This window comes from Sminthopsis crassicaudata, chromosome 3 (assembly GCF_048593235.1).
Source record: "Sminthopsis crassicaudata isolate SCR6 chromosome 3, ASM4859323v1, whole genome shotgun sequence".
Taxonomy (NCBI): domain Eukaryota; kingdom Metazoa; phylum Chordata; class Mammalia; order Dasyuromorphia; family Dasyuridae; genus Sminthopsis; species Sminthopsis crassicaudata.
Genome location: NC_133619.1, coordinates 517,527,766 through 517,554,159, shown reverse-complemented (window position 1 = coordinate 517,554,159; position 26,394 = coordinate 517,527,766). Strand labels below are relative to the sequence as shown.

At 39.1% G+C, this 26,394-nt stretch overlaps 1 protein-coding gene across 6 annotated transcripts in view; it reads left to right on the top strand.

The window, feature by feature from the left end:
* Positions 1–6,849: 6,849 nt before the first annotated feature.
* Positions 6,850–26,394, top strand: part of CEP164 (centrosomal protein 164) — an 82,928-nt gene continuing 63,383 nt past the window's right edge. For 5 of the 6 annotated variants that reach the window (XM_074304157.1, XM_074304154.1, XM_074304155.1 and 2 more), the window contains exons 1-5: positions 6,850–6,974; positions 14,034–14,136; positions 15,596–15,707; positions 20,451–20,655; positions 22,719–24,443. In XM_074304157.1, coding sequence (XP_074160258.1) covers positions 14,055–14,136; positions 15,596–15,707; positions 20,451–20,655; positions 22,719–24,443 — 2,124 coding nt within the window. In that variant the 5' untranslated portion in view covers positions 6,850–6,974; positions 14,034–14,054. The remainder of the gene's footprint in view (positions 6,975–14,033; positions 14,137–15,595; positions 15,708–20,450; positions 20,656–22,718; positions 24,444–26,394) is intronic. The other variant, XM_074304158.1, reaches the window with a different exon arrangement.

Below are 26,394 nucleotides of genomic sequence, written 5' to 3'. Positions count from 1 at the left end.
TCCTAGTTCTCTGTCTACTACTCTGCTCCAAGGTAATGGTTACTAAAGTAGAATGGAAGAAATTTCAATGGGGAAGTAACCACTTACTCTATTATATCCTAGAGTTTGTGGAAGAGAAGTAGGAAGCCAGGCACAGTCTGATTTGCATCTTAGATTTTGGGAGACTATGTTTCACAGAGTTAAGGGGAAGTTCAAGAAATCATCCCAGGAAAGGTTTAAAATTCTCAAGAATGAAACTCTTAAGTATATAAAGAAAAGCATTGTTATCCAAATCAAAAGAAAAAGGGAGTTGACTGAACAGACCGATATTGGATGTTCGGGGAATTATAAAAATAACATAATTATTATAAAATAACAACCAGTTTAGATTTTTAAAGAACAAAAGATGGAAGCAAGGATAGGTTACAGAACACGAATAAAATAATGTGGTGGGAGCTTTGTAAGAATAATGTCAAGAATACTAAAACTCACGGTAAGTTGAGGCTATTAAAAGAACAATGGACAATGATTTTTTTTTAAAGTTTGGAAGCAAAAGGAAGATCAAAGAAGGGATGGGAACACTGTGCAAATGGATTAGATACAGAAAAGGAAGAAGTATTTTTATATATTTCCTTTTTTCCTAACTGTCAATGTCCAGGCTAGCTCCTCTGAAGGGCTCAGAATCAGTCCTAGGATAAGCAAAAGTCTTGGTCCCACGTTGGGTGCCAAATTGTAACGGCCTATTGATCTCTCAATTAAAATCCTTCTCTGGGAGGAGGTTTCTTTTCTGTATAATCTTTTCCTCTGTGAGAAGGTTTCTTGAGAGGCTTCTGGAGCCTTCCCCTCTAAAAGTGTGGGATTGCTGGACTTGCAAAACCACAGGACATCTTCTCTTTGACTTAATCCAGACTGCCGTCCCAACTCAATGTCCCAGTCTAGATTGCTCTTCAGACTCAATGTTGCCTTCTTTTACCCTAGCAGAGGATGGGCTTGTGAGAACTCCCAGGCACTTGTGGGAACTCCTACAGCCAATGAACTCCCTTTAAAGATGAAAACTCCTTCAAATGTGTAAACTCTTTTTCAGAAGTCTAAAGGTGTAAACTCCTTTTAAAGGTTTGAACTAAAGGTGTGAATTCTGAGCTAGAGAATTGTTTAGACAACCTGAGTTATCACCTTGTAATCCTAACATCTACCAATGAAAATAATCTCTGAGCTGGAAAGACCCAAAAATGGTTAAAAGGAATATATGAGGACATATGACTAGTCATAGTAATAATATGGTTCAGTAAGGACATTTACATGTTCCATGATACTTTTGAGAGGCAGCATGGGATGGTGTATAGATAGGCTATGGCATTCTGTCTATAATACATATCACTTGTGTAAATATGGATAAATCACTTAATCTCAGTATTTCAGGTAGCTTTATTTTTTCCCCACTTAATAGTATTTTATTTTTTTCTAGTTATATGTAAAATTAGTTTTCAATATTTATTTTTATAACATTTTGAGTTCCATTTTTTTCTCCTCTCCCTTACCTTTTCCTCCCCCCTCCCCACTAAGCAATCTGATATAAGTTATACATATACAATCATTTTAGACATTTTCTCATCAGTTAGATAACTTGCTAAGACTATAATACTATAGGTAAATTTTGATAAAGTTACTACTCTGCATCCATAGGGATGGGGAGCCATGGCAATTGTGTTCAAGTATTTCAAAGGCCAAGGAAGAGGGCTGACTTGTTCAGTTTGGCCCTAGAGGACAAAACTAGGAACAGATATGTTTGGTATTGGAAAAAATTTCCTAACAATTAGAGTTATAGGAAAATAAAATGGGTTGCTTCAGAATGTAGAGTGTCCCCACTTAATGGCCAGCATTTTCCCTCTAGAGAGTATTTCCAATATATCTTGCTTCTAAGGAGTATTTTTCATTTATCTCCTCCATTAGCTTGAGAGCTCCTTAACAGAGTTGGTCTTTTGTTTTTCTTTGTACCCCTCAACACTTAGCACAGTGCTTGGCACATAGTGTTTACTAAGTGCCTGATGATTTGTGGATTGGAGAGCTTCACCTTTGAGCTAGCTGACTACTTTTCAGGCACGTGGTGGGGAAGCAGTTCTCTTTTGGGGAAGGAATTGGACTAGGTAACTGTTGAGGTCCCGTTCAGTCCCCTCAGTGATTCTGTGATTGAAATGATGAGGAACCCAGAGATTATGTCTCAGGAGGACTGGTGGGAAAAAACAACAACAATAACAATCAGTTGTTTTCTTTTTTAAATAGTATTTTATTTTTTCTAATAACATATAAAACAATTTTTATCATTCATTTCAAAGGTTTTTTTGAATTCCAAATTTTCTCCCTCTCTCCTTTTTTTCCTCTTGCCTAAAAAGGTAAGATTAAAAAATAGTTTATATATGTTCAGTAATGACACACATGCCTTCATATTAGTTATGTTGTAAAAGAAGAAACAGACCAAAAGGAAAAGACTACTTTATTTTCAAATAAAGTGAAAAAATTATACTTTGATCTCCATTCAGATTCCATCAGTTCTTTCTCCGGATGTGGATAGAATTTTCCATCATGAGTCCTTTGGAATTGTTTTGTATCCTTGTACTGGTAAGAAGAACTAATTCATTCATAGTTGGTCTTCACATAATGTTGCAGTTACTGTTTACAATATTTTCCTGTTCTGCTCACTTCACTTTTTAAAATAGCTTTTTATTTTCAAAATACACATAAAAAGTTTTCAATGTTCACCCTTGCAAAACCTCGTGTTCCAAATTTTTCTCTTTCCCTTCCCCCCATCCCTCTCCTCTAGAGAGCAAGTAATCCATTATAGGTTAAGCATGTGCAATTCTTCTAAACATATTTCCACATTTATTATTCTGCATTAGAAAAATCAGATCTCAATGATGGACAGAAATGACTACACCCAGAGAAGGAACACTGGGAATTGAATGTAAACTGTTAGCACTATTGTCTTTCTATCCAGGTTACTTATACCTTCGGAATCCAATTCCTAACGTGCAACAAGAAAATGGGATTTACACACATATATTGTATCTAGGTTATACTGTAACACATGTAAAATGTATGGGATTGCCTGTCATCTGGGGAGGGAGTAGAGGGAGGGAGGGGAAAATTTGGAAAAATGAATACAAGGGATAACGTTATATAAAAAAAGATTTACTCATGCATATGTACTGTCAAAAATTTTTTATAATTATAAAATTAATAAAAAAATCAAATCAAAAAGAAAAAAAGAAAAAAACCAAGCAAACAACAAAAATGATGGAAATACTATGCTGTGATCCACATTCAGTCCTCATAGTCTTTTTTCTGGATGCAGATGATTCTCTCCATCATAAGTCTACTGAAATTGTCTTGGATCACCTCATTTTTGAAAAGAGCAAAGTTCATCAAAGTTGATAATTACATAATCTTGTTGTTATTGGGTACAATATTCATTTGGTTCTACTTACTTTACTTAGCCTCAGTTCATCTAAGTCTCTCCAGGTCTTTCTGAATCACCCTGCTGATTATTTCTTATAAAACTATTATTCCATAATATTCATAAACCATAATTTATTCAACCATTCTCCAACTGATGGTCATCTACTCAGTTTCCAGTTCCTCGCCACTACAAAAAGGGCTCTCCCAAACATTTTTGCACATGTGGGTCCTTTTCCCTTTTTAAAAAATCATCTCTTTGGGGATACAGACCTAGCAGAAACACTGCTGGCTTAAAGGGTATGCATAGTTTGATAGACCTTTGGGCATAGTTCCAAATTGCTCATCAGATTGGTTGGATCCGTTCACAGTTCCACCAATAATGCATCAGTGTCTCAGTTTTCCCATATCCCCTCCAACATTCGTCATTATCTTTTTCTGTCATCTTGGCCAATCTGAGAGGTGTTTAGTGGTATCTCAGAGGTGTCTTAATTTACATTTCTCTAATCAATAGTAACTTAGCTGCTCACTTCACTTTGCATGAATTCACATTAGTCTTCTGGATATCCTTAAATGGGAAGAGATCTAGGGTCTGTGTCATGACCATCTTCAGTGATCTAAAGGGCTGTCATACAGAACAGGGATAAGAGTTGTGCTTCTTGATCTATATTAGAACAGGTGGGAAGCAGATTTTGGCTCTGTATAATGAATGAGTTATCATGAGATAATGAGCTACCCCTTCTTAGGTTCTTCAAGCAGAAATGACCACTTTTTGGGCATCTGAGTTAGACTGTATGTATTCTGAGGTCTTTTAAACTCTGAGATTCTGGGAATCACAAATTGACAATCTTCCCAAAATTATCTAGTCTCTTTTCCTTTCTTTAGGTAGGTTATTCTCTTTTCTATTCTTATCATTATAAATATATAAAGATTCTTCCTGTTCAAATAATATGGTGATAAACCACATTCTTATAGTATGTTAAAGTTTTAAAAGTGAATTTTTTATATCAGTCCTGTGAAGCCTCATAGAATCCCTCTTTTCAAGATGCAGCTTAAGCACCATCTTTTGTATGAAGCCTTGACTAATTTCTCATCTGTTAGTGTCCTCCCTCCCAGATTTCCTTGTATTTAATTACCTTGTCTGCATCTGTATTCATTTTATGTTTATGCGGTTTTCATTCTTTGTACTATATATCTTCGGCACTAGCTTAGTGCTTGCTACATAGTTGATCCTTAATACTTGTTAATTGGTAATCATTCCAATCTTGATCATCTTGATGCAATAAAAATTAAAAATCATTCCCATTTGAAGAAACTAGGACAAAGTCCTAAAAATTAGGTCTGTCACCTGCCTTTCCCTATCTTCTCTTTATTTGCTCTGAATTTTACCCTCTTTTGACAAGAAACCTTTCCTGATCCAATATTTCTAATGTCTTCCCTGGGAAAATTATCTTCAATTCATACTATGCATAGTTTTTTTGTTTGTTTGTTTGTTTTTTGTTTTTTGGACATAGTTGTTTGCATGTTATCCCCCCATTAGACAGTGAACAGCTCAGGAACTGGGATTGTCTTTTATTTTTGTTGGTATTCCCAGAGCCTAGAATGCTTAGTAAGTGCTTAAATAAATGTTTATTGACTGAATAACTGACTGATACAAACTTGGTGAGAAAAGAGATTGATACATTATGTGATCAAGGGCAGGCCCTTTAACTTTGTAGCATATCAACTTCTCCATTTATAAAATGGAGAAAAGGTTCCCCGCCCTTCTCCCTCTCACAATGTTGCCATGGAACAAAAACACCATAGAAGAAAAAGTTACAAAGTAAATCCATAGCATCAATTATTTTGAACTCATCTCTTGATATTTCATACCTAGAGTGAATAACTCATCAAATAATTGGCATTACCTATTAAGGAAATAACTTATTAAATTTGTTTTTAAAAATTAAAAATCATTTATAAAATGATATATAAATATATACATATTAAAAAAAACAGTTTATGTGTCCCTTGAGGGAATGATTTAACTTTATATGTTGCATATATGTATACACATACATATATATACATACATATATACACACACACATATATATACACACACACACACACACACACACACATATAAACACGTGTATATATAGTGTCTGCCCTCACGGAGAAAGATAATACATATAGTGAAATGGTGACCAGGAAGGTCATAAGAATAATGGTAACATGAATTTAAACATTATTTTTCAGAACTATAAGTGACAGAGGGAGGAAAAGGAGGACCATTCTATGTTTATATAGAGCACTGTTGCTCTATATACATCTTGATGCAAATAGGTTTTTTTTACTTATAAGTTACTTCTTTTCAATATATGATTAAATACAAATTAGTATTACTAGTACTAGACAATAGTAGCTAAATACAGTCCATTATATTTATATGTATTTATGTCATATTGTTCTCTTAGCTAGAACTTTCAGGAGATCCCTGTGTCTTTTAAGCTTTTCTGTTTCTATACACAGAAGATGCTTAACAAATGTTTGCTGAGCTATTTAGTTGGTATGGCTTTAAAATATATATTATATATATATATATGTATATGATTATTTATTTTTAATACACCTTGTTTTATGAATCATTTTGGGAGAGAAAATCAGAGCCAAAGGGAAAAACTATGAGAAAGAGAAGAAAAGTCAGAAAAAAGAAGCGAACACCGCATGCGTTGATTTACATTCGGTCTCCTTAGTTCCTTCTCTGGCTGCAGAGGGCATTTCAGTCCCGAGTCTATTGGGATTGCTTTGGGTCACGGAACCGGGCCTTTCATGGGGATCATCACACATGAGTGTTCCTGATTCTGCTTGTTTCGCTCAGCATCATTCCTGTAACTCTTCCCAGGCCTTTCTATAGAACAGTAATGTTCCATTACCTGGATGGACCACAGCGTGTTCAGCCGCCCCCCAGCTGACGGGCATCCACTGCTTTTCTAATTCTTTGCTATTAATCGTTGATCGTAATTTTCTCTTCTGCAAAATGTGGGAGTTGGACTGGATGACCTCTCAAGTCCCTGGTGCTAATGCTGCCATCCCATGAATAGTAAAAGTTTATAAATCTTGGAGACGCAGAAGTTAATATATTAGTCAAGCTACTGGCTAATTAATGGATAGCAGAAAAACAGTAGGACGTCTCTGTTCATCCTAGGTTTATGTTCCGATGCTCAAACTTTCCACTACAAACTCTAAACTAACGCCCATCGGTCACCCTGAACTACAATGTCCGTCATGCAACGGGCGAAGCGCAAAGGTCCACCCATAAGCTGAAAGGATTTTCATCCAATCCAGCGCTACCGGATGCTTTGGCAGACCTATCGGCTGGGATTGGGGGCGGAATTTTCCGTTGCTAGGCTCATCCTCATCCCGGAAGTAGTTGTTGGCCGCTGCAGGGCAACACCCCGGCGTCCCTGGAAGCGGGGACCCGGGGTGGTGCAGGGGAAGCTGCGCGGAACCGGAGGCCAGAGGCCGGAGCCTCCCAGGGCAGGGGGAGCGCCCGGGGCCAGGTGAGGACGTTTTTGAGGGCGAATTTTGATGGCCTTCGGAGGGAGGATGTAGATTGTACAGAAGTGTGTGTGCCTGGGAGCCGGTTGTGCGCGCGCGAGTGGGAGAGCGCGGGAGCTCCTCCGGAGCGGCTGTGCGACCGGGAGTGTGCTAGGGCCGGGGGTCGCCCGGGTCTGTGGGCAGGCGAGTCTGCATGCGTGTGAGGCCGGTGTGCAAGGAGGGGAGAGTACAGGGGCTCTTCCCGGTATCTGGGCGGGTGTGCAGGAGGGGAATTGCAAAAAGGCATCGGTGTGCACGGGAAAGTGTGCAGGGAAGGTCTGTGCGGTGAGGGGGTGTTGCACGGGGAGAGGGATGTGCAAGTGTGCTGGGAACGTTCGTCCGTGCAGGGCAGCCCAGGATCCGAGTCCGAAGCCTTTACAGAGGATGGACGTGGGAGCGGTCCTGGTTGTGCCCCTGTGACTGGTTGGTGCTCGGTGTACTTGCGGTGTCCGCGTCTGAAGCGCGTCCGAGGGCGGTCGTGAACACCCAGTCACACAGGGACAGCCGTCTGGCGCTCCGGGGTGGGAGGGACAGGAGTCGTAGGCAACCTGCTCTCTCCCACGGTATGGGGTCCTTAATGCGTTGGGTCTTCCCGTTACTAGATTGTGAGCTTCTTGAGATGTCCCTGCTTGCATCTCTCTCCCAGGCATCCCTAGCACATTATCCCGGCACGTGGTGGGAACTTAATAAATTAAAGGGCGGATTTTAGCGGGAGGCAGATTTTGATTAGTACATGTAAGATCTTTAAAATGACAGCAGTCTAACAGAAGATGGATCACTGGGTTAGAGAACTCTCCAGCGCGCCAGGTATCCGAGTCCGCCTCGCGGGGGCGCTGTGGCTGAGGTGAGTTGGCGGGGCTGTGCGAGGAGCCTCACCCCCTCCCTGGAGTAAGAGCCCTGACCTCTTGCTGTCCGTGGGCGTCGGTGGCCCCTGTGACTCATCCATAAGATTCGAGCTGGGCTGAGCTACTTCTGAGGCTCCCCCCGGAAGGTTACTAGCATGACCCTGGATGACTTTTAGGGCTGTAAGATTGGGGGGGGGGGTCAGGAAGCTCAATTCAGTGCCCGCCGTTTGCGGAATTCTGGATTAGATGCAGTACAAGAAGAGAACGTGTGCGTGGGTGTACGACCTGCGTGAATATAAGTAACTGAGGTGCAAGACTGAGGGGATGATGGATAAATAGAAACAGTGTTTTAATTAGGGAAGTCCAATAGAGGCGCTATTTCTTTTCCTTCCAATTTTAAAAACATTTTAACTTAAAGTTTTGACTTCCAAATTCTGTCCTTCTTTCCTGTCTCCCCTCCTTGAAAGGTCACACATATGCAATTATGTAAAACATTTCCAGATTGGTCATTTTGTACAAGAAGACTGGAATAAAAGAAAAAAAAGAAAGTGAACAGTAGCACGCTTCCGTCTGTATGTAGTCCATATCGGTTCTCTCTCTGCAGACAGACACATGCTTCAGCATTAGTTCTCTGGGACTGTCTGTATCGCTGAGTCATTCACTGTTCTTCATCAAGCTACAGTGCACTTACTGTGTACCATGTTCTCCTGCTTCTGCCTACTTACTGTGCACTCGTTCTTGCGAGTCTTCCCAAGTGTTTCTGAAATTATCCCGCCGGTCATTTCTCACAGCGCAGTGATATTCCGTTACAAGCTCATAGCACCGCTTACTTAGCTTGAGGTCCGATTCTTTTTTTTTTTTTTTTTTTTTTTTTAATTTTTTATTATATATATATTTTTTATAATATTATCCCCTGCATTCATTTTTCCAAATTACCCCCCCTCCCTCTATTCCCTCCCCCCCGACGACAGGCAATCCCATACATTTTACATGTGTTACAATATAGTCTAGGTACAATACATGTGTGTGAATATCATTTTCTTGTTGCACAATAAACATTAGAATCCGAAGGTACATGCAACCTGGGCAGACAGATATTAGTGCTAACAATTTACATTCACTTCCCAGTGTTCCTTCTCTGGGTGTAGCTACCTCTGTCCATCATTGATCAACTGGAAGTGAGTTGTATCTTCTTTATGTTGAAGATTTCCACTTCCATCAGAATACATCCTCATACAGTATCGTTGTTGAAGTGTACAGTGATCTTCTGGTTCTGCTCATTTCACTCAGCATCAGTTGATTTAAGTCTCTCCAAGCCTCTCTGTATTCCTCCTGCTGGTCATTTCTTACAGAGCAATAATATTCCATAATCTTTATATACCACAATTTACCCAACCATTCTCCAACTGATGGACATCCATTCATCTTCCAGTTTCTAGCTACAACAAAAAGAGCTGCCACAAACATTTTGGCACATATATGTCTCTTTCCGCTCTTTAGTATTTCTTTGGGATATAATCCCAGTAGTAGCGCTGCTGGGTCAAAGGGTATGCACAGTTTGATAACTTTTGGGGCATAATTCCAGATTGCTCTCCAGAATGGCTGGATTCTTTCACAACTCCACCAGCAATGTATCAGTGTCCCAGTTTTCCCACATCCCCTCCAACATTCATCATTATTTGTTCCTGTCATCTTAGCCAATCTGACAGGTGTGTAGTGGTATCTCAGAGTGGTCTTAATTTGCATTTCTCTGATCAGTAGTGATTTGGAACACTCTTTCATGTGAGTGGATATAGTTTCAATTTCATTATCTGAAAATTGTCTGTTCATATCCTTTGACCATTTATCAATTGGAGAATGGTTCGGTTTCTTATAAATCAGGGTCAGTTCTCTATATATTTTGGAAATGAGACCTTTGTCAGAACCTTTGTTTTTAAAAATATTTTCCCAATTTGTTACTTCCCTTCTAATCTTGTTTGCATTAGTATTATTTGTACAGAAACTTTTTAGTTTGATGTAATCAAAATCTTCTATTTTGTGATCAATAATGATCTCTAGTTCTCCTCTGGTCATAAATTCCTTCCTCCTCCACAAGTCTGAGAGGTAGACTATTCTCTGTTCCTCTAATCTATTTATTATCTCCCTCTTTATGCCTAAATCATGGATCCATTTTGATCTTATCTTGGTATATGGTGTTAAGTGTGGATCCATATCTAATTTCTGCCATACTAATTTCCAGTTTTCCCAACAGTTTTTTCCGAATAACGAATTTTTATCCCTAATGTTGGAATCTTTGGGTTTGTCAAAGATTAGGTTACTATATATGTATCCTTTTTTGTCCTTTGTATCTAATCTGTTCCACTAATCGACTGGTCTATTTCTTAGCCAATACCAAATGGTTTTGGTGACTGCTGCTATATAATATAGCTTTAGATCAGGTACACTTAGACCACCTTCCTCTGAATTTTTTTTCATTAGTTCCCTTGCAATTCTCGACCTTTTATTCTTCCATATGAATTTTGTTGTTATTTTTTCTAGGTCATTGAAATAGTTTCTTGGGAGTCTGATTGGTATAGCACTAAATAAATAGATTAGTTTGGGGAGTATTGTCATCTTTATTATATTCGCTCGGCCTATCCAAGAGCACTGAATGTCTTTCCAATTATTTAAATCTGATTTTATTTTTGTGGCAAGTGTTTTGTAATTTTTCTCATATAATTCCTGACTTTTCTTTGGTAGATGGATTCCCAAATATTTTATACTCTCAACATTTGTTTGGAATGGAATTTCTCTTTGTATCTCTTGTTGTTGCATTTTGTTAGTGATATATAAAAATGCCAAGGAGAGGTCCGATTCTTAACAGCACAAAAACAGCTGCTGTAAAAAATTTTGTACCAATAGGTCCTTAGCCCTTTTTTTTGTGGGGGGGGGGGGATGTAGACTTAGCAGTGGTATTTCTGGACCAAGGGAATGGAGTTTGATAGTCCTTTGGACACAGTTCCAAATTGCTCTCCAGAATGTTTAGATCTGTTCACGTTGTTCCAGGTTTCCCACATCCCCTCCAATCCAGCATTTTCTTTTTTTGTTATATTAGTGACTCTGGTGTATGGTGGTGCCTCAGAACTTTTCATTTGTATTTCTCTGATCAGTAGTGCCTTATAATACTTTTTTTCGTATGACTAAAGATAACTTGTATTTTTTTTGTCTGAAAACTGTCTGATAAAATCTTTTGACCATTTATCACCTGGAGAATGATTTGTATTTTTATAAATATGATTCAATTTTCTATAATGTGAGAAATGAAGCCTTCATCAGAGATGCTTGTTACAAATTTCCCCCCGAATGAAAATTGTTAGCACTAATATCTGTCTGCCCAGGTTGCATGTACCTTCGGAATCTAATGTTTATTGTGCAACAAGAAAGTGATATTCGCACACATGTATTGTACCTAGACTATATTGTAACACATGTAAAATGTATGGTATTGCCTGTCGTCGGGGGGAGGGAATAGAGGGAGGGGGGGTAAATTGGAAAAATGAATACAAGGGATAATATTATAAAATATATATATATATATATATATATAATAAAAAAAAAAAAAAAAAAAAAAAAAAAAAAAAAAAACAAATTTCCCCCCTCCAGTTTTCTGCCTTCCTTTTAATTTTGGTTGCATAATTCTTGTTTGTATAAAACCTCTTAAATTTTATATAATCAGAGGGACTAAGTCTTGCATGAGATTGTTTGCTGAGATAAATTCTTTTCTGGTTCCTTAAATTTTCAATTGAGTAGCTGCTTGAAGTTAGGATGAAGCACCTATTGGTAATCTGACTTCTCCCATCACCTCTCTCCCTTATTAAAATCCACTCTTGATTTTGGGATTGATTTTCAGAACCTGTTGTTCTCACGTATCCTACTGCATTTTGACTTTTATTATACCTTTCCTGAGTGTTTGATAAGGTAAGGAAGGAAAGGGAAAAATGAAGTCACTTGTGCTATTCTTTTAATAGCAGTTTTGGCAAAAGATTTACTTATTTATTTGCTACAATAAAGTTTTTTTTGGTTATCCAGGGATTTTAATTACCTGATTTTTTAAATAAGTGGAATATAACTAGACTTAAGCTTAAAGATTAGGCAAGAACAAGAGGTGTAGGGTGGAGACAGATGATTTTCTTATACTTACTGGTATACAAAAATTCTCATGCTCCTCAATACACAGAATATCTGGCCACTGCTGTTTCTTCTTTTTCCCTTCCCCCCCTTCTTGTGACTTCTTTTCTTACTCTTCTCCTCAATTACAAGTGCTAAATGTTCAGGTGGCTTCATAGGCCAATGCACAAGAAAGCAGGAGCACTGATGAGTGTTGGTGGCCTAAGTATCCACTTTCTTTGGATGCTTCCTAGTCCTTCCTTAGATTTCTTTTTGGTTATGAAAGCCTGGGCATTATATTTTCATGTTACCCAATTTCAAAATACCAGTATTTCCTTTCTCCCGGAGTAAATCCCTCTCTCCCTTAATCAGCTGTGTAACAGAGAGAATAATCCTTGATACCTCTGCCTTCTTTAGAAACAGAGAACTTTCCACTTATTGCCCTTGGGACTAAGCAGTTCTGTGTACTGTTTTCCATTCTGTCACCTGATAGCTTCTGAAGAAACTGGAAGATGGAAGAGACCAGGTTCTGGTATTTCAGGGCAGCTAATAAGGTCTTGCTGTCTGGACCATTCATTGGCATTGAGAGCCAGGTGATAGTCATTTCTAACATTTCTGGCCTGTCTGTTCCCTCAGCATAGAGCTGTCATCCTAAAAAGCTCTGTATCCATACAACTGCAGTCTTGGGTTTGCTCTGCTTCAGTTGACCCCTAGGATAAGACATGAACTATCTATGGTTTTTGAAAAAGTAGGGCTTTTCTTGGGCCACGCCTCTCACTTTTATTTAAGAATTGTGAGTTTTAAATCTATATAAAGAGTGGACTGTATGTGTGAATGACTGCATGAATAAGTTCACCATTATGTGAGTGGAAGAGGGTATGAATTTGAGCAATGAGGAGAGCAATGTTGTTGAAGTGTTACAGACTGGGCCATCACAAAGACCAGGCTTCAGCCCTTTTTTTGGTACTCAGACTTGTTTAGCAAGACTTCTGAGAGAAGGATCCAGCATGTCCCTCAGGATCCAAATCCAGGCGTCCTCCTCAGCCTCTCACTGCCTCTCTCCTCCTCACCCCCATATCCAGGTTGTTGCCAAGGCCTGTTGATTTCACCTTTGCTACATCTCCCAAGTGTATTCTCTCCTCTCCTCAGGTCTTGATTATTGCATAGGCTGCTGGTGGATCTGCCTGTCTTACCTGTCTCCCCTTTCCAATCCGTTCTCCATTCAGGCCATAAAGTGGCTCTCCTAAGGTGCAAGGCTGATCATGTCTCCCCTCTACTAAGTAAACTTTAGTTGCTTCCTGTTGTGACCAAGAGCAACTACAAAATGCTGTTTGGCATTCAAAGTCCTTATAACCTAGCTCCTTCTCAGCTCTCCAGAATTTTTATACCTTCTGCCCAGCATGTGCTCTTCAGTCCCATGATACTGGCCTCCTGGCTGTTCCATGAGCAAGACCTTCTTTCTTCTGGCTTTGGCTGTTTGTCCTCCATGCCTGGAATGCTATGTCTTTTCCTTTCCATCTCCTGGCTTCCCAGATATCCTTCAAGTTCCAACTGCAATCCCATCTTCTGTAGGAAGCATTTCCCAACTCCTCTCAAATCCAAAGCCTTTCTTCTCTTAATTATTTTCTATTTTTCCTTCATATATCTTCTTTTTACATATTTCCTTGCTGTCTGCCCTGTTAGATTGTGAACTCTTTGAGGGCAGGGACTGTCTTTTAGTTCTTTTTTGTGTCTTTAATCCTTAGCTCAGAGGCTGGTAGATAGTTGGTGCTTAATACTTATTGACTGCCTGATCACCTGGTTTCCTTCATAAACAAAAGGTAATTCAGATCTGCCTCAGTATCCCCTCAAAAGTTCTAGGTGAGCCTAGGATTTGAATTCTTTATTACCTTCTTGAGGATCTTCAGTTTTTGGGGAAGCCTGAATTGGAGGCTGCTTGATTTTCCCTTTATACTGTATAAACCTAACCCAAACATGACCTTTGCTTCTTGGCCACTGATTATTTCTATGGGATTCATCTCTTGGATCTAGGTCTGAGGGCCCAGATAAAACATGGCGGGGCGACCTATCCGCATAGGGGACCAGCTGGTACTGGAGGAAGACTATGATGAAACCTACATCCCCAGTGAACAAGGTATTATGTCAAGAGGAAGGGGAGGCAATTGTGGGATGGGATGAACTATTGACACAAGGAGAAAGCAAGAATTCCCAAACATAGAGGGAAAAAGTGAAAGTTTCTGCCTTATGGTGCAAATAATAATAATAATAATAATAATAATGATAATGCATATAATAAAAATAAATAGCTAACATTTATGTATTTATGTACATATACATGTGTGGATGTACATAATTGAACTTTAAGGTTCATAAGATATTTTGCATGTTATCTCATTTAGTCCCCACAACAACCCTGCAAAGTAGGTGCTCTTATTATTCCTATTTTATAGATGAGGAATCTGAAGCTGAGAGAAGTTAATTGAGTTGCTCAGGGGGTTAATAAATATCTGAGTCAGAATTTGAACTCAGTTCTTCCTGACTACAAGTCAAAATCTTTCTCTACAGTTCCCCTATGTGGTAGGTAGTATAAAAATTATTTTTTCTATTTTTAAATTAAGAAAATTTTTCCACAATTGCACAGACCATAAGTGTGACATTGAACCCAGAAATTCTTCCTCTATATCCAATTTTTTTTTCTTACCATATTATCTCACTCACTACTCTCCCTGACTGACTGGGTACTATCTTAGAAAATATCTAGATGTTTTATTCATGCTTTGCTTGAGGACATTTTCCACAAAGCCATTCATTTCATTGTATTTTTCAACTTAAGTTTAAACATCCCTGGCCAGCAGAGTTTCAGGTGTTCTCTCACCAAAATATTGCCCAAGGCCATTAGTATTGGTGAGGCTTTTTTGATCTAAAATCACCCAAGAATTTCTGTAAAAAGCTGGACAACTTTTATTATAAACTTATATCACTTATATGTCTTTGCTCAGAGATTCAGAGTGATCTCTTCATAGTCTAATAGCTTGGAGATGCAAAAGGGAGATTTGTAACCCAGGTCTTCAGATTCTAAGTCCAGTTCTTTATCTCTGAACATCCTTCCAACAGTGTTCCATTTCCCTGTAGTCCTGCCATCTTTATCATTTCTTTACCAGTATTTTTGCCCTCAGCTTTATAGGTTTCACTGTCCCTATTGGTCCTTTGTGACTATATTTCTCTCACTGCTTCCTCTATCTCCCAGCAAAATTACCTTTAATCTAGAGCCTACATATTGGGATATGTTTCTTCTTCCTTCAAGATTCAGTTATTGAATATGTCTCTGTGACTCCAGACAAGCTAGTTACCTCCTCTGGGGCTGAGGTTTCCTCATCTGTAAAAACAAGGGGTTTAGAATAAATGTCCTCAGAATTCTTTCTTGATGTAGATAGATGATCTGTGGTATGTTGAGCATCTTTGAAGTATAGAAGATGGACCCTCTAGAAAGAGAGAGACATAAGCTTTTGTCTGTCTTGTTGAGAAACCTATGTTCTTGAATAGCATGTCTTGTAATGATATTTATTGCTTTTTCCATTGTTCTTTTCCTGCAGAAATTTTTGAATTTGCCAGGGAAATTGGAATTGATCCTAACAGTGAACCAGAATTAATGTGGCTGGCCCGAGAAGGCATTGTGGCTCCGCTCCCCATGGAGTGGAAACCATGGTAAGTAGGAAAGCTTTGGGTTCCATCAACAGGACTTGGGAGCAGTTGGAGACTCAACTCCTGTCTTCTCTTGAGCAGTTAGTGAGCAGCGAAAATTATAAAGGTAACATTATAAATGGGTCTGCTAGACATTGTTACTGGTTTTGGGTATGTCTTATCCTCAGGGTTGATATAATGTATCCCTGAAATTCTGCCTTGCAGAGGCTATATGAATTGTGACCATTCTAGATCAGATTTGTGGTCCAAGTAGTCCACGACTGTGTTTCTGGCTAAACACCAATAAGTATTATTATGGAAGGAAGGATATGGATGCCATCTTTGATGTGAATCTCAGAGATTAGGTGTATCATTCCAAATATCCTATACTTTCCCATAGTAGTAGTAGTAGTAATACTTGTAAAGTAGTAATAATAATTATATATAATTATATAAATATAAACCTATATTTATAGGTTATATTATATATATATTTATATTTATACTTAAGATTTGCAAAGTGCTTTATAAATTTTAAAAAAAATTATATTTCCTGTCAATACTATGCTTTGGTGGAGTAATGTAGTGAGTATATTCAAATACACAGTAGAGCATAATATATACAAAATATATGTTAATATACTCACTATACTGTTTGTATACTTAGTACAGTTGCTATGTATGTTTTATTGGGTCTCCAGTCTCATTGATGCAGAACTTTCACTCTTTCAGAAGGCAGTCATTCCACCCATCCATGTTTACTCATGCCATGTGACTCTTGTCTATTGCCTTCTATAGATTTTTAAAAAAATAATAATAGTTTTTTCTTTTTCTTTTTTTTAAAGTTTTTTTTATTATTAATTTTATAATTATAATTTTTTTTGACAGTACATAAGCATAGGTAATTATTTACAACATCATCCCTTGTACTCCCTTTTGTTTCGAATTTTTCTCCTCCTTCCCTCCATCCCCTCCCCTAGATGGCAGGCATTCCCATACATATTAAATATGTTATAGTATATCCTAGGTACAATATATATGTGCAGAACCGAATTTTTTTGTTGTTTTTGCAAAGGAAGAATTGGATTCGGAAGGTAAAAATAATCTGGGGAGAAAAACAAAAAATGCTACACTCATTTCCCTTTGTTCCTTCTCTGGATGTAGCTGATTCTGTCCATCATTGATCAATTGGAATTAGATTAGCTCTTCTCTATGTTGAAGATATCCACTTCCATCAGAATACATCCTCATACAGTGTCATTGTTGAAGTGTATAATGATCTCCTAGTTCTGCTCATTTCACTTAGCATCAATTGATGTAAGTCTCTCCAAGCTTCTCTGTATTCATCCTGTTGATCATTTCTTACAGAACAATAATATTCCATAACATTAATATACCATAATTTACCCAACCATTCTCCAATTGATGGACATCCATTCATTTTCCAGTTTCTAGCCACTACAAAAAGAGCTGCCACAAACATTTTGGCACAAACAGGTCCCTTTCCCTGTAACGTGCTCTCCTGGCAGTTACAATTACTAGTCTGTCCTAGATCCACCAGAGTACCTTTGACCACTGTCCTTTGCAGTGTGAACTCTACCCGGCTCGCCTCCTCTGAGGCCTTCTAAGGTCTCTGGCCACAATCTCTTGAATCTATAGCTTAATAACCGGTAGCGCACTCAAGAACAACCACGTGTAATCTTAAAAGCCTTTATTATACCTACTCACATAATGCCCTGACTGATGCCCTGACTTGTTGGTTCCCGAGTGAACACCTGGTCAGAAGACCCATGTGTTCACTACCAAAACCCTTACCTCTTTTGGCTACCCATCTTGGCTTGGCCACCAGGCTGGGGAGCCAGGGTGAACAGCACGAGGTTAAAGAGGGCGGTTGCTGCCTGCAGTGGGCTTACATAGGGCCTGTGAGGTCACACACACAGCCAATCAGCCAGAGAGTCACCCATTACTATCTCAATATGGCCAGGATCCCGCCCAAGGGCAGTCCTAATATCCACAGAAATTACTTCCGGGCCTCAATCTCCCGATGCACTGTGTCCGCCCATTTAAAGGGCCCTTACATTTCCCTTCTTTAGTATTTCCTTAGGATTTAAGCCCAGTAGTAGCATTGCTGGATCAAAGGGTATGGACAGTTTGATAACTTTTTGGGCATAATTCCAGATTGCTCTCCAGAATGGTTGGATTCTTTCACAATTCTACCAACAATGCATCAGTGTCCCAGTTTTCCCACATCCCCTCCAACATTCATCATTATTTGTTCCTGTCACTTTAGCAAATCTGACAGGTGTGTAGTGGTATCTAGTTTTTTTATTTTTCAAAACACATGCACAAATAGGTTTCAACATTCATTCTTGCAAAACCTTGTGTTGCCAAATTTTTCTTCCTCCCTCTCCTCCTCCTAAACAGCAAGTAATTCAAATACATGCAATTCTTCTATACATATTTTTATATTTATCATCCTGCACAAGAAAAATTAGATTAAAAGGGGAAAAAAAAGAAAGAAAGAAACAAGCAAACAAACAACAACAACAAAAACAAGAAAGGTGAAAACACCATGCTGTGAATCATATTCAGTCGCTATAGTCCTCTCTTTGGATTCAAATGACTCTTTCTATTGCAGTTTACTAGAATTGTCTTGGATCACCTCACTGTTGAAAAGATCCATGTCCCTCACAGTTAATCATCACATAATCTTTTTGTCGCTGTGTACCATATTCTCTTGATTTTACTCACTTCACTTAGCATCAGTTCGTGTACGTCTTTCAAAGCTTTTCTGAAACCATCCTGCTGATCATTTCCACAATAATATTCCATAGCATTCATATACCATAACTTATTCAGCCATTCCCCAACTGATGGGCATCCACTCAGTTTCCAGTCCCTTGTCACTACAAAAAGGGCTGCCACAAACATTTTTTGCACATGTGAGTCCTTTTCCCTTTTTTATGATCTCTTTGGGATACAGACCCTCACTGCTAGATCAAATGGTATGAATAGTTGATGCCCTTTGGGCATAGTTCCAAATTGCTCTCCAGAATGGTTGGATCAGTTCACAACTCCATCCGCAATGTATGTGTCCCAGTTTTCCCATATCCCCATCAACATTTATCATTACCTTTTCCTGTCATCTTAGCCAATCTGAGACATGTGTAGTGGCATCTCAGAGTTGTCTTAATTTGCATTTCTCTGATCAATCATGATTTAGAGTACCTTTTCATATGACTAGAAATGGTTTCAATTATTCATCTGAAAATTGTTTGTTGTTATCCTTTGATCATTTATCTTTTGGGGAATGGCTTATATTCTAATCAATTTGAGTCAATTCTCACTATATTTTAGAAATAAGACCTTTATCAGAACCCTTGGATATGGATTTTTCCCCAGTTTTCTGTTTCCCTTCTAATTTTGACTGCACTGGGGTTTTTTGGTGCATAAACTTTTTAAATTAATATAATCAAAATTATCCACTTTGCATTTATAATATTCTTATGAAAGTTCTTCTTTGACCATAAATTCCTTCTTTCTCCACAGATCTGAGAGGTAGAATATCCCTTATTGTCCTAATTTGCTTATAGTATCACCCTGTATGTCTAATTCATAAATCCATTTCAACCTTATCTTGATATTTTGGTGTTAAGTTTACTAGTTTCCAATTTTCCCAGCAATTTTTGTCAAATAGTGAGTTCTTATCCCAGAAGCTGGAGTCTTTGGGTTTATCAAACACTAGATTACTATAGTGAACTATTGTGTTTTGTGAACCCAAGCTATTCTACTGATCCTGATCACTACTCTTATTTCTTAGCTAGTGCCATCTAGCTGTAAAATGGGGACAACAACAGTACCAAGCCTCTGGTATTGTTGGGAGAACAAAATAAGATAATATTCATGATACACTTTGCAAACGTTAAAGTACTGTATTATTATTATTATTATTACAATCTCATGGTCATCCTAAATCACTTTGATTGTTTTAGGTATTCTCTAGATTTTCTCTAATTCTGTTAAATCTTTTATAAAGTTGAATAAATTAGAATTGTATATAGAATGGTAGATGTAGATACATTGTGGATTTGCATATAAGTAGATAAAGTGTCAATTCCAACAATCTTCCTGATGAATTCCAGTGGTTGTTTTGGTCTTTTTGCCCTACTAACATACTGAACTATTGTCTATAGAGAATAAGTTTGTAGTGACTCCTGGGGCCCTTTTTTTAAATATAGTAACTGATAGCTTAGATTCCAAAATTTAAAAATTTGTATTATAAGATTTTTATGTGTTTTTTTTTTCTTCTTGGGTTTTCACATGCTGAAACTCCTCTCTCACTTTTCTTTGTATTCATATAACCTTGCAAAGTATTCTGGATGCTGAAACTCATTGGGGTGGCTTTATGTTATCTTCAATAATTTAATTTCACATACATGACTAAAAATTCACTATGAATCCTTCTTTTAGACTAAAAAATAATAAACCATTTAAAGTAAAGCCTGATTTCTAGAAATAAACTTTGTTTATACTGCTTTCTTTCCAAAAGTGAAATACAAAAATTAAAAAAAAAATTTATGGAGGAATAAAGGACCATGTTTATCTTGAAAATCATTGGCTTAATAGGGATTGAAATCCAGCCCTTCTGGTCAATAAACTCCCCATCCCTTTCAGAACAGTATCTCTAATTGCTCTAATCTGTTTTTTTTTTTTAAGTAGTTTTCAGATATAAGAAAACACTGGTCTTTAATTTCTGTTTCTCCCCAGCCAGGACATTACAGGCGATATTTACTATTTCAATTTCGCCAATGGACAGTCCATGTGGGATCACCCATGTGACGAGCATTATCGGAACCTGGTGATCCAGGAACGGGGAAAACTGTCAACTCCTGGCGCTATCAAAAAGAAAGATAAGAAAAAGAAGAAGGACAAGAAAGACAAGAAGGAAAAGGAGCTTCCTAAAACTCCCACGGTGAGTCGCAGTTTCCTGGTTTTTTATGGGGTAAGGCCAAAGCTAAAGGTCAAAGTATATTTTTGCATGTTTTTTCTGGGACTGTGAAATCAAAGACAGTGTTAGTAGCAACAACAATAATATAGTTGGCTCTTGATTACTTGCAGGTTTATTTTTCTGTTTGTGTTTTTTACCTCTGGTCAATCTTGGTTTTCAAAACTTCAGATTAATGGTCAGTCCTTCTTGCTAGATCTTCCTCCATGCCAATTGGAAGTTCAATAGAAACTGGAAAGAAGTCCTATTTTATCTAAACAACTTGCCTCTAGGAAATGGATCTCAGATAAGCTTAGACATAGAGAAACTTTCCTTAAGCCGAAATTTTATGTTGGTCTTCAAAGTGATGCTTTCTATTCCTGTCATGGAATGGGTGTCTGGGAAAGATTGGTAAGCAGGCAAGATGACTAAATTGAATGGCATTCCCACTCCTTTTAAGTTGTGTCTTCTCAGCTTTGATAATTCACATTACTATGTGAATTCCCAGACATCAGTATAGCTGTATTTAGATGTAAGCACAAAAGTACCTTCCAGGGACAAAGGGATGCTTTTGGTGTCATTCACCATTTTGAATCTTTGTTAGCAAGAAAGACTAAGATTTGGAAGGGGAACTAATCAGGTAGTGTGACACATACTTGTAATCCCAGCTACCACGGAGGCTAATGCTGGCAGATCTCTTGACCTCAAGAGTTCTGAGCTAAAGTGGAATATGCCAATCAGGTATCCATACTGAATTTAGCATTACTACAGTGAATCTGAAAAGCAGGGGTCTATATCTCTGAAGGAGAAGCCAGGGTCAGAAGTGAAATAGGTCTAAGTTCCCATGTGATCATGGGCCATGAGTAAATCTTGAGACCTAGTTTTTACAGGAAAAAACAAAAAAAGATTTAATAATAACTGTAATTCCTTGGTCTACCATGGCATTTTGGTTTTTAATTTGACAAGCTTATCTATGATTTTATTTTTTCCTGACAACATGCCTCAATATAGGAGCAAACAGGAATCAGTTTTCTTGTTTTGTCAATAGAGGACTTAAGGACTATGGTTTTCCTGGAAAATCACTGATGTCTTAGGACTAGAACCTAATCTTTTTTTTTACACCTAAGCCAATGGTCTTTCTATAAGCTTCCCAAGGAATACAGATACAGACAAACATATAACCAGAAAATGGAATAGTTAAATCACCTTTGCAATGAGAAAGAAGAATGGTACTAAAATCTCTATGTTTACTTATTCAGACAGTCATAGATGTAGAGCTTCAGTCATCCCTTATGCCTGCCTGATTACTTTATTTTGAGGTCTGTAGCTTTTTTTTTTTTTTTTTCCAGTTAATGTTGACTTCTCAGTGAGTTGATTTTCCCCCTTCCCTTGTCTTCCCTTCCTCCCCAAAATTAAATATTCAGAAGTTCAAATTAAAGTGTAAAATAATTAACTGTAAGATAATTAACAGTTGGGACAGTCTTAGTGTATCAGAATGGAGGTGGCTGGGAGCTAGTGGATTCAAATTTTGATGTACAATTCTAATTCAGGTCATCCTCTTTTTCTTCTCTAAACAGTTTTACATTTTAGGAAGGCAAGGAATATTTGGCTATCCTAGTTCTGCCAGTTTACTGATGTTGGGTTGTTAAGAGCCCAACTCAGCACTTTTGAACCTCATTGTGTTTTTAGAGAAGGCATGTCTCACTGTAATGGGATTATCAGTGGGACAATTTTCCTTAAGTAGGATGGACTCATTTCTGTGGTACCAAAGGTATGTTGGACCATAGTTATTTTCTTCCTTCTCCTCAGCCTTTTGAGAGATGCCAGATTACCTTCAGATGTAACTTTATTTTGAACCTGGGCCCTAATAAATCTGGTGCTATTTTTTTTTTCAGGGATAGGCATTTCCAGGATGATAATTTCTCAGGTTAGCTAATAACTCTCCATAGATTTGCAGGGTGTATAGACTGTCTTGCTTAGAAATAAAATAACATATATAAGTTTAAAGTGTCATACCTTACTTTTTTTATATGTTTATATTGCCTGTTTAGGAAATACAGCCAGAACAGGGGATCGTACCTTCTTCCTCCTTCTACTGTGGTTCATCCCCTCTCCCAGCATCTGGGATCACTGCCTTGGACATAGAACAGGAGATGCAGATGAAAAGTGAGGGCTCCTTTAGGAAAGGGAAGGGCATGTGCATGCTGGGTGACAACCCCTGGCCTCTTGTGGGTGCTTTGCCATGCAAGCTGCAGCCACTGTCTAAAGGTCAAGTTCCCCGAACCCATCAGATCTTTGGTGATGTGGAGAAAATCTTAGGTAGAACCCCAGCCCCAGGCAAGGCAGAACTAGGTGACCAGTCGGGTCTTGAGAAGCCCCAGAAGTTAACAAAGAAGTTTTATCTGGGTTTTTCTGATCCTGAAGTAGAAGAGCTAGAAATGATGGCCAAGCAGCTGAAATCTGGTCCTCAAGGCCCTGAAAGCATCAGACCTTTCCCAGATGGCCCAGAGGTGTTAGAGAGGAGTCAATCCTCCACCAACTCAAAGATCTCTGAAGCCATCAAGAACTCCCAGGCAAAAGGGGAGCAGATCTGCTATAACCTGTCCAAACTGAGCCTAACCGGCCCTAGTGGGGATAAAAGCAGGAACCTGGCTCCCACAGCAGGCCCGGGAGATGCAGCCTCCCTGTCTGCCTATACCTCTGAGCACCTGCTATCAAGCAGGAAGGGCAAGTTGCTTTTGCTAGATAACAATCCAGCTGAAGAGCTAAACCAGCAGGAGGTCCTTGAGGAAGATGGACTCTTAGGTAAAGGCAGGAGGAAAAGAGAACCCCCCAAACTCTGGATGGGACAGGCCTCTGGGCTCCTCAAGAAGAGTGGCCAGGAGAGTGGCAAGGAGTCTGAGCTTAGTGACTCTGAGGAGCAGGCAGTGTCGGCTCAGGATAGACTGCAAGACCCCCTCCTTGCTCCACCACTGAGTGCAGACATAGCATTACCCCTCACACAGAAGGCAGCTCCGAGTGGCCTGTCAGAGAATATCCATGAAAGCTTGCCTCTTAGCAGTGAGGTCAGGGAGCTCTCCCAGCCTCTGGGTCTTCTGGAAGAAGACAAGCAGCTTAGTGCCTCTGAACCTGACCTGGAAAGCAGTAGCACCAGTGGCAGCCTGGCCTCTCACCTGGGCTCCCAGGTCTTGGCGGAAGTGGACAACTTCTCCTGGGACTTGCACAGCTCCCGGGAATCAGATCTGGTGGTGAGCCAGTTAGGCGCTGGCCGACAGGCCCAACATGCCCACTCTTTTCTTGAGTCCCAGTTGGTCCATACTCAGAGCTCAGCAGATGAGCGATCAGAAAGTGAAGGCTACTCTGAGGACCAGAGGTTCTATCAACACATACTGCAGATGGTCAAGATCTCTAGACGACTAGAAGGTCCTCTTCTGGCCGAGGGCATGCAGGAGATGCCATGCAAAGACATCGCTAGCATGGTCTGCCGAATGGCGGCTGGGTCCCCCGGGTCCCCTGGGTCCCCTGTGTCCCCCGGCTCACCCAGTGAGGCTGAACAAGAGGAAACTAAAGACACTGAGGGAGAGTCAGGGCCCATGGCTTGGGCACCAGGGCTCCTTCAGGATCCAGAGGCAATAGGCAGTGTCCCTGAAGGGCTTGGGGCTACTCAGCAGGCCCAGCTGCAGCCAGCAAGCAAGCCCCACAGGCAGGAGGAAGATGAGTTGAATTCCAGCACAGGCCCGGCTACAGAGTCAGGCACGAGGCAGCTTCTCAATCAGGTAGGCTTTTCTGCAGGGAGGAGTTTAAGAAGGGGAAATTAAATCTGGCAGCTGGGAGAATGAGCAGGCACATCAGATTCAAAATTGTGAATGGGTAGTTATCTCATTTCCCATCAAACTTTCCTCATTGAATGTCAGTTCCTTAACTCCATATTACAGACATTTTTCAAGATGTCCTTGCAGTACATTGCTTTTTAAATTGGTCTCCCATGAGAGAGAAACCAAGCTTCTTTAGGTTTCCCTCAGTATTTGGTATAGCATACAGATGTGTGTGTGTGGTGTATGGAAAGATGAATTGAGTAGGTTTATTTTTAGTATGTGGGGGGAACTCTTCTGGCAGCTGGGTCACTTTGGGACTTTAAATGATTGAGATGGGAGAGAGGAACCATTTAAAAATGGTGCGTTCATCCCACAGCTTCAGGTAACTTAAGTCACTTGCTTGATATCTTGCAAAATCTGGGAGTTAATGTATTTTCTAGATGTACCACACAATCTCCCATCCACTCCTGATGATTTCGGTTTTCTGCACCAGAAAATGGTGTACATGGCCTCTTCCTGTCCTAGGCTCTGATGACTGCAGCTAAGGGACAAGAAGAAGGAGCCCTTCTTTTCACAGAATGGGTACCATCAAGGTGCAGACATGTTTGCCCCCATCTTATAAAGATTAATTCAGAAGGAATCAAACAGACTAAGAGTCTGTGGGACAGTGGCGGGGTTGAATTTGCCTGGTTACCCTCTTGTTGCTGCCCAGCTGTGATTTTACCCAATTGCTGCCTCCGGTTCCTAATAGCTGGCATGCATTAGTGCTCTGTTAGCTGCTAATAACTACTCTAGGACTATAAATATCAGATAAAGCTGCAGATTATCCTGAAAGTTTTAATTAGCCCAATGGCAGCAAGTTTATCTTCTCTGAAAGACAACTCTACCCAAAGCCCCACACTCACAGTTAATGGCCATCTGTAGAACATAATTAGCTAGGGGCCAAGAATGTGCAATTTCCCTGATAACCACTGATTTGGTAAAGGCTTGGAGAACAATGACCTCAGCGTGCCTGCCTCCTTCCCCCAATCTCCAGCATGATAGAGATTTACCCATGTTAGGAGTCTGTAATTTTCCATAAATACAACGCGGGAAGAATTTTGCTTACTTATACACTGGAACTGATTGGAGGGAGTAAAGTCAGGAGGAACAGGCCCAAACTTGCTCTATGTTCACATCAGGAAAAGCTTTCCTATGTACTCTTCTTTTATTCCCTACTATGAGATATTCTGCAGCAACCTCACCTGGCAGCAGCCCAGGTTAGTTCTTAGGTAGCCTTTTATTTCATGTTAGGTGACCCTTTATTGTTCTCTCTATTAAGAATTTTTTTTTTAAACAAAGGAAAGCAGATGTTTTGATCTCAGATGCTTCTGTTCTTGTCTCCCTCAGCTGAACCTTTATGAAGAGGATAGAGGAAATTTGTCTTTTATATCAGTTGTTTTCTAACTGTTTCTAAGCTGGGTCCTTTCTGTATCCCCTTCCCTCTGCTTATACTCTTTGCATTTGGAGGGCTCAGACAACCAGAGAAAGGACTATTTTTGAGAATTTTTTCTTAATTATTACAGTATTGTCACTTATAAAACCTTATTCTTAATAGGCTCTAATATTATTATATATATTATATAGGGGCCTATATATAATATATAGATTATACAATCATTTCTATAATGATGATGATAATTTTATTCTCCAAATATAACAATTAAAAAAGTGTTATCATATTTTTGACTTAATTTAGAATTAATAGTAAGCTTTTATTCAGCACCAGCTACATGTCAGGCACTGTGCTAAGCATTAAAGATACAAAGAAAGGTAAAAGATAATTCCTGTACTTGAGGGCCTCACAGTTTAATGCGGGAAGCAACATGCACTGCTATATACTAACAAATAAGATAAATAGGAAAAAAATCAA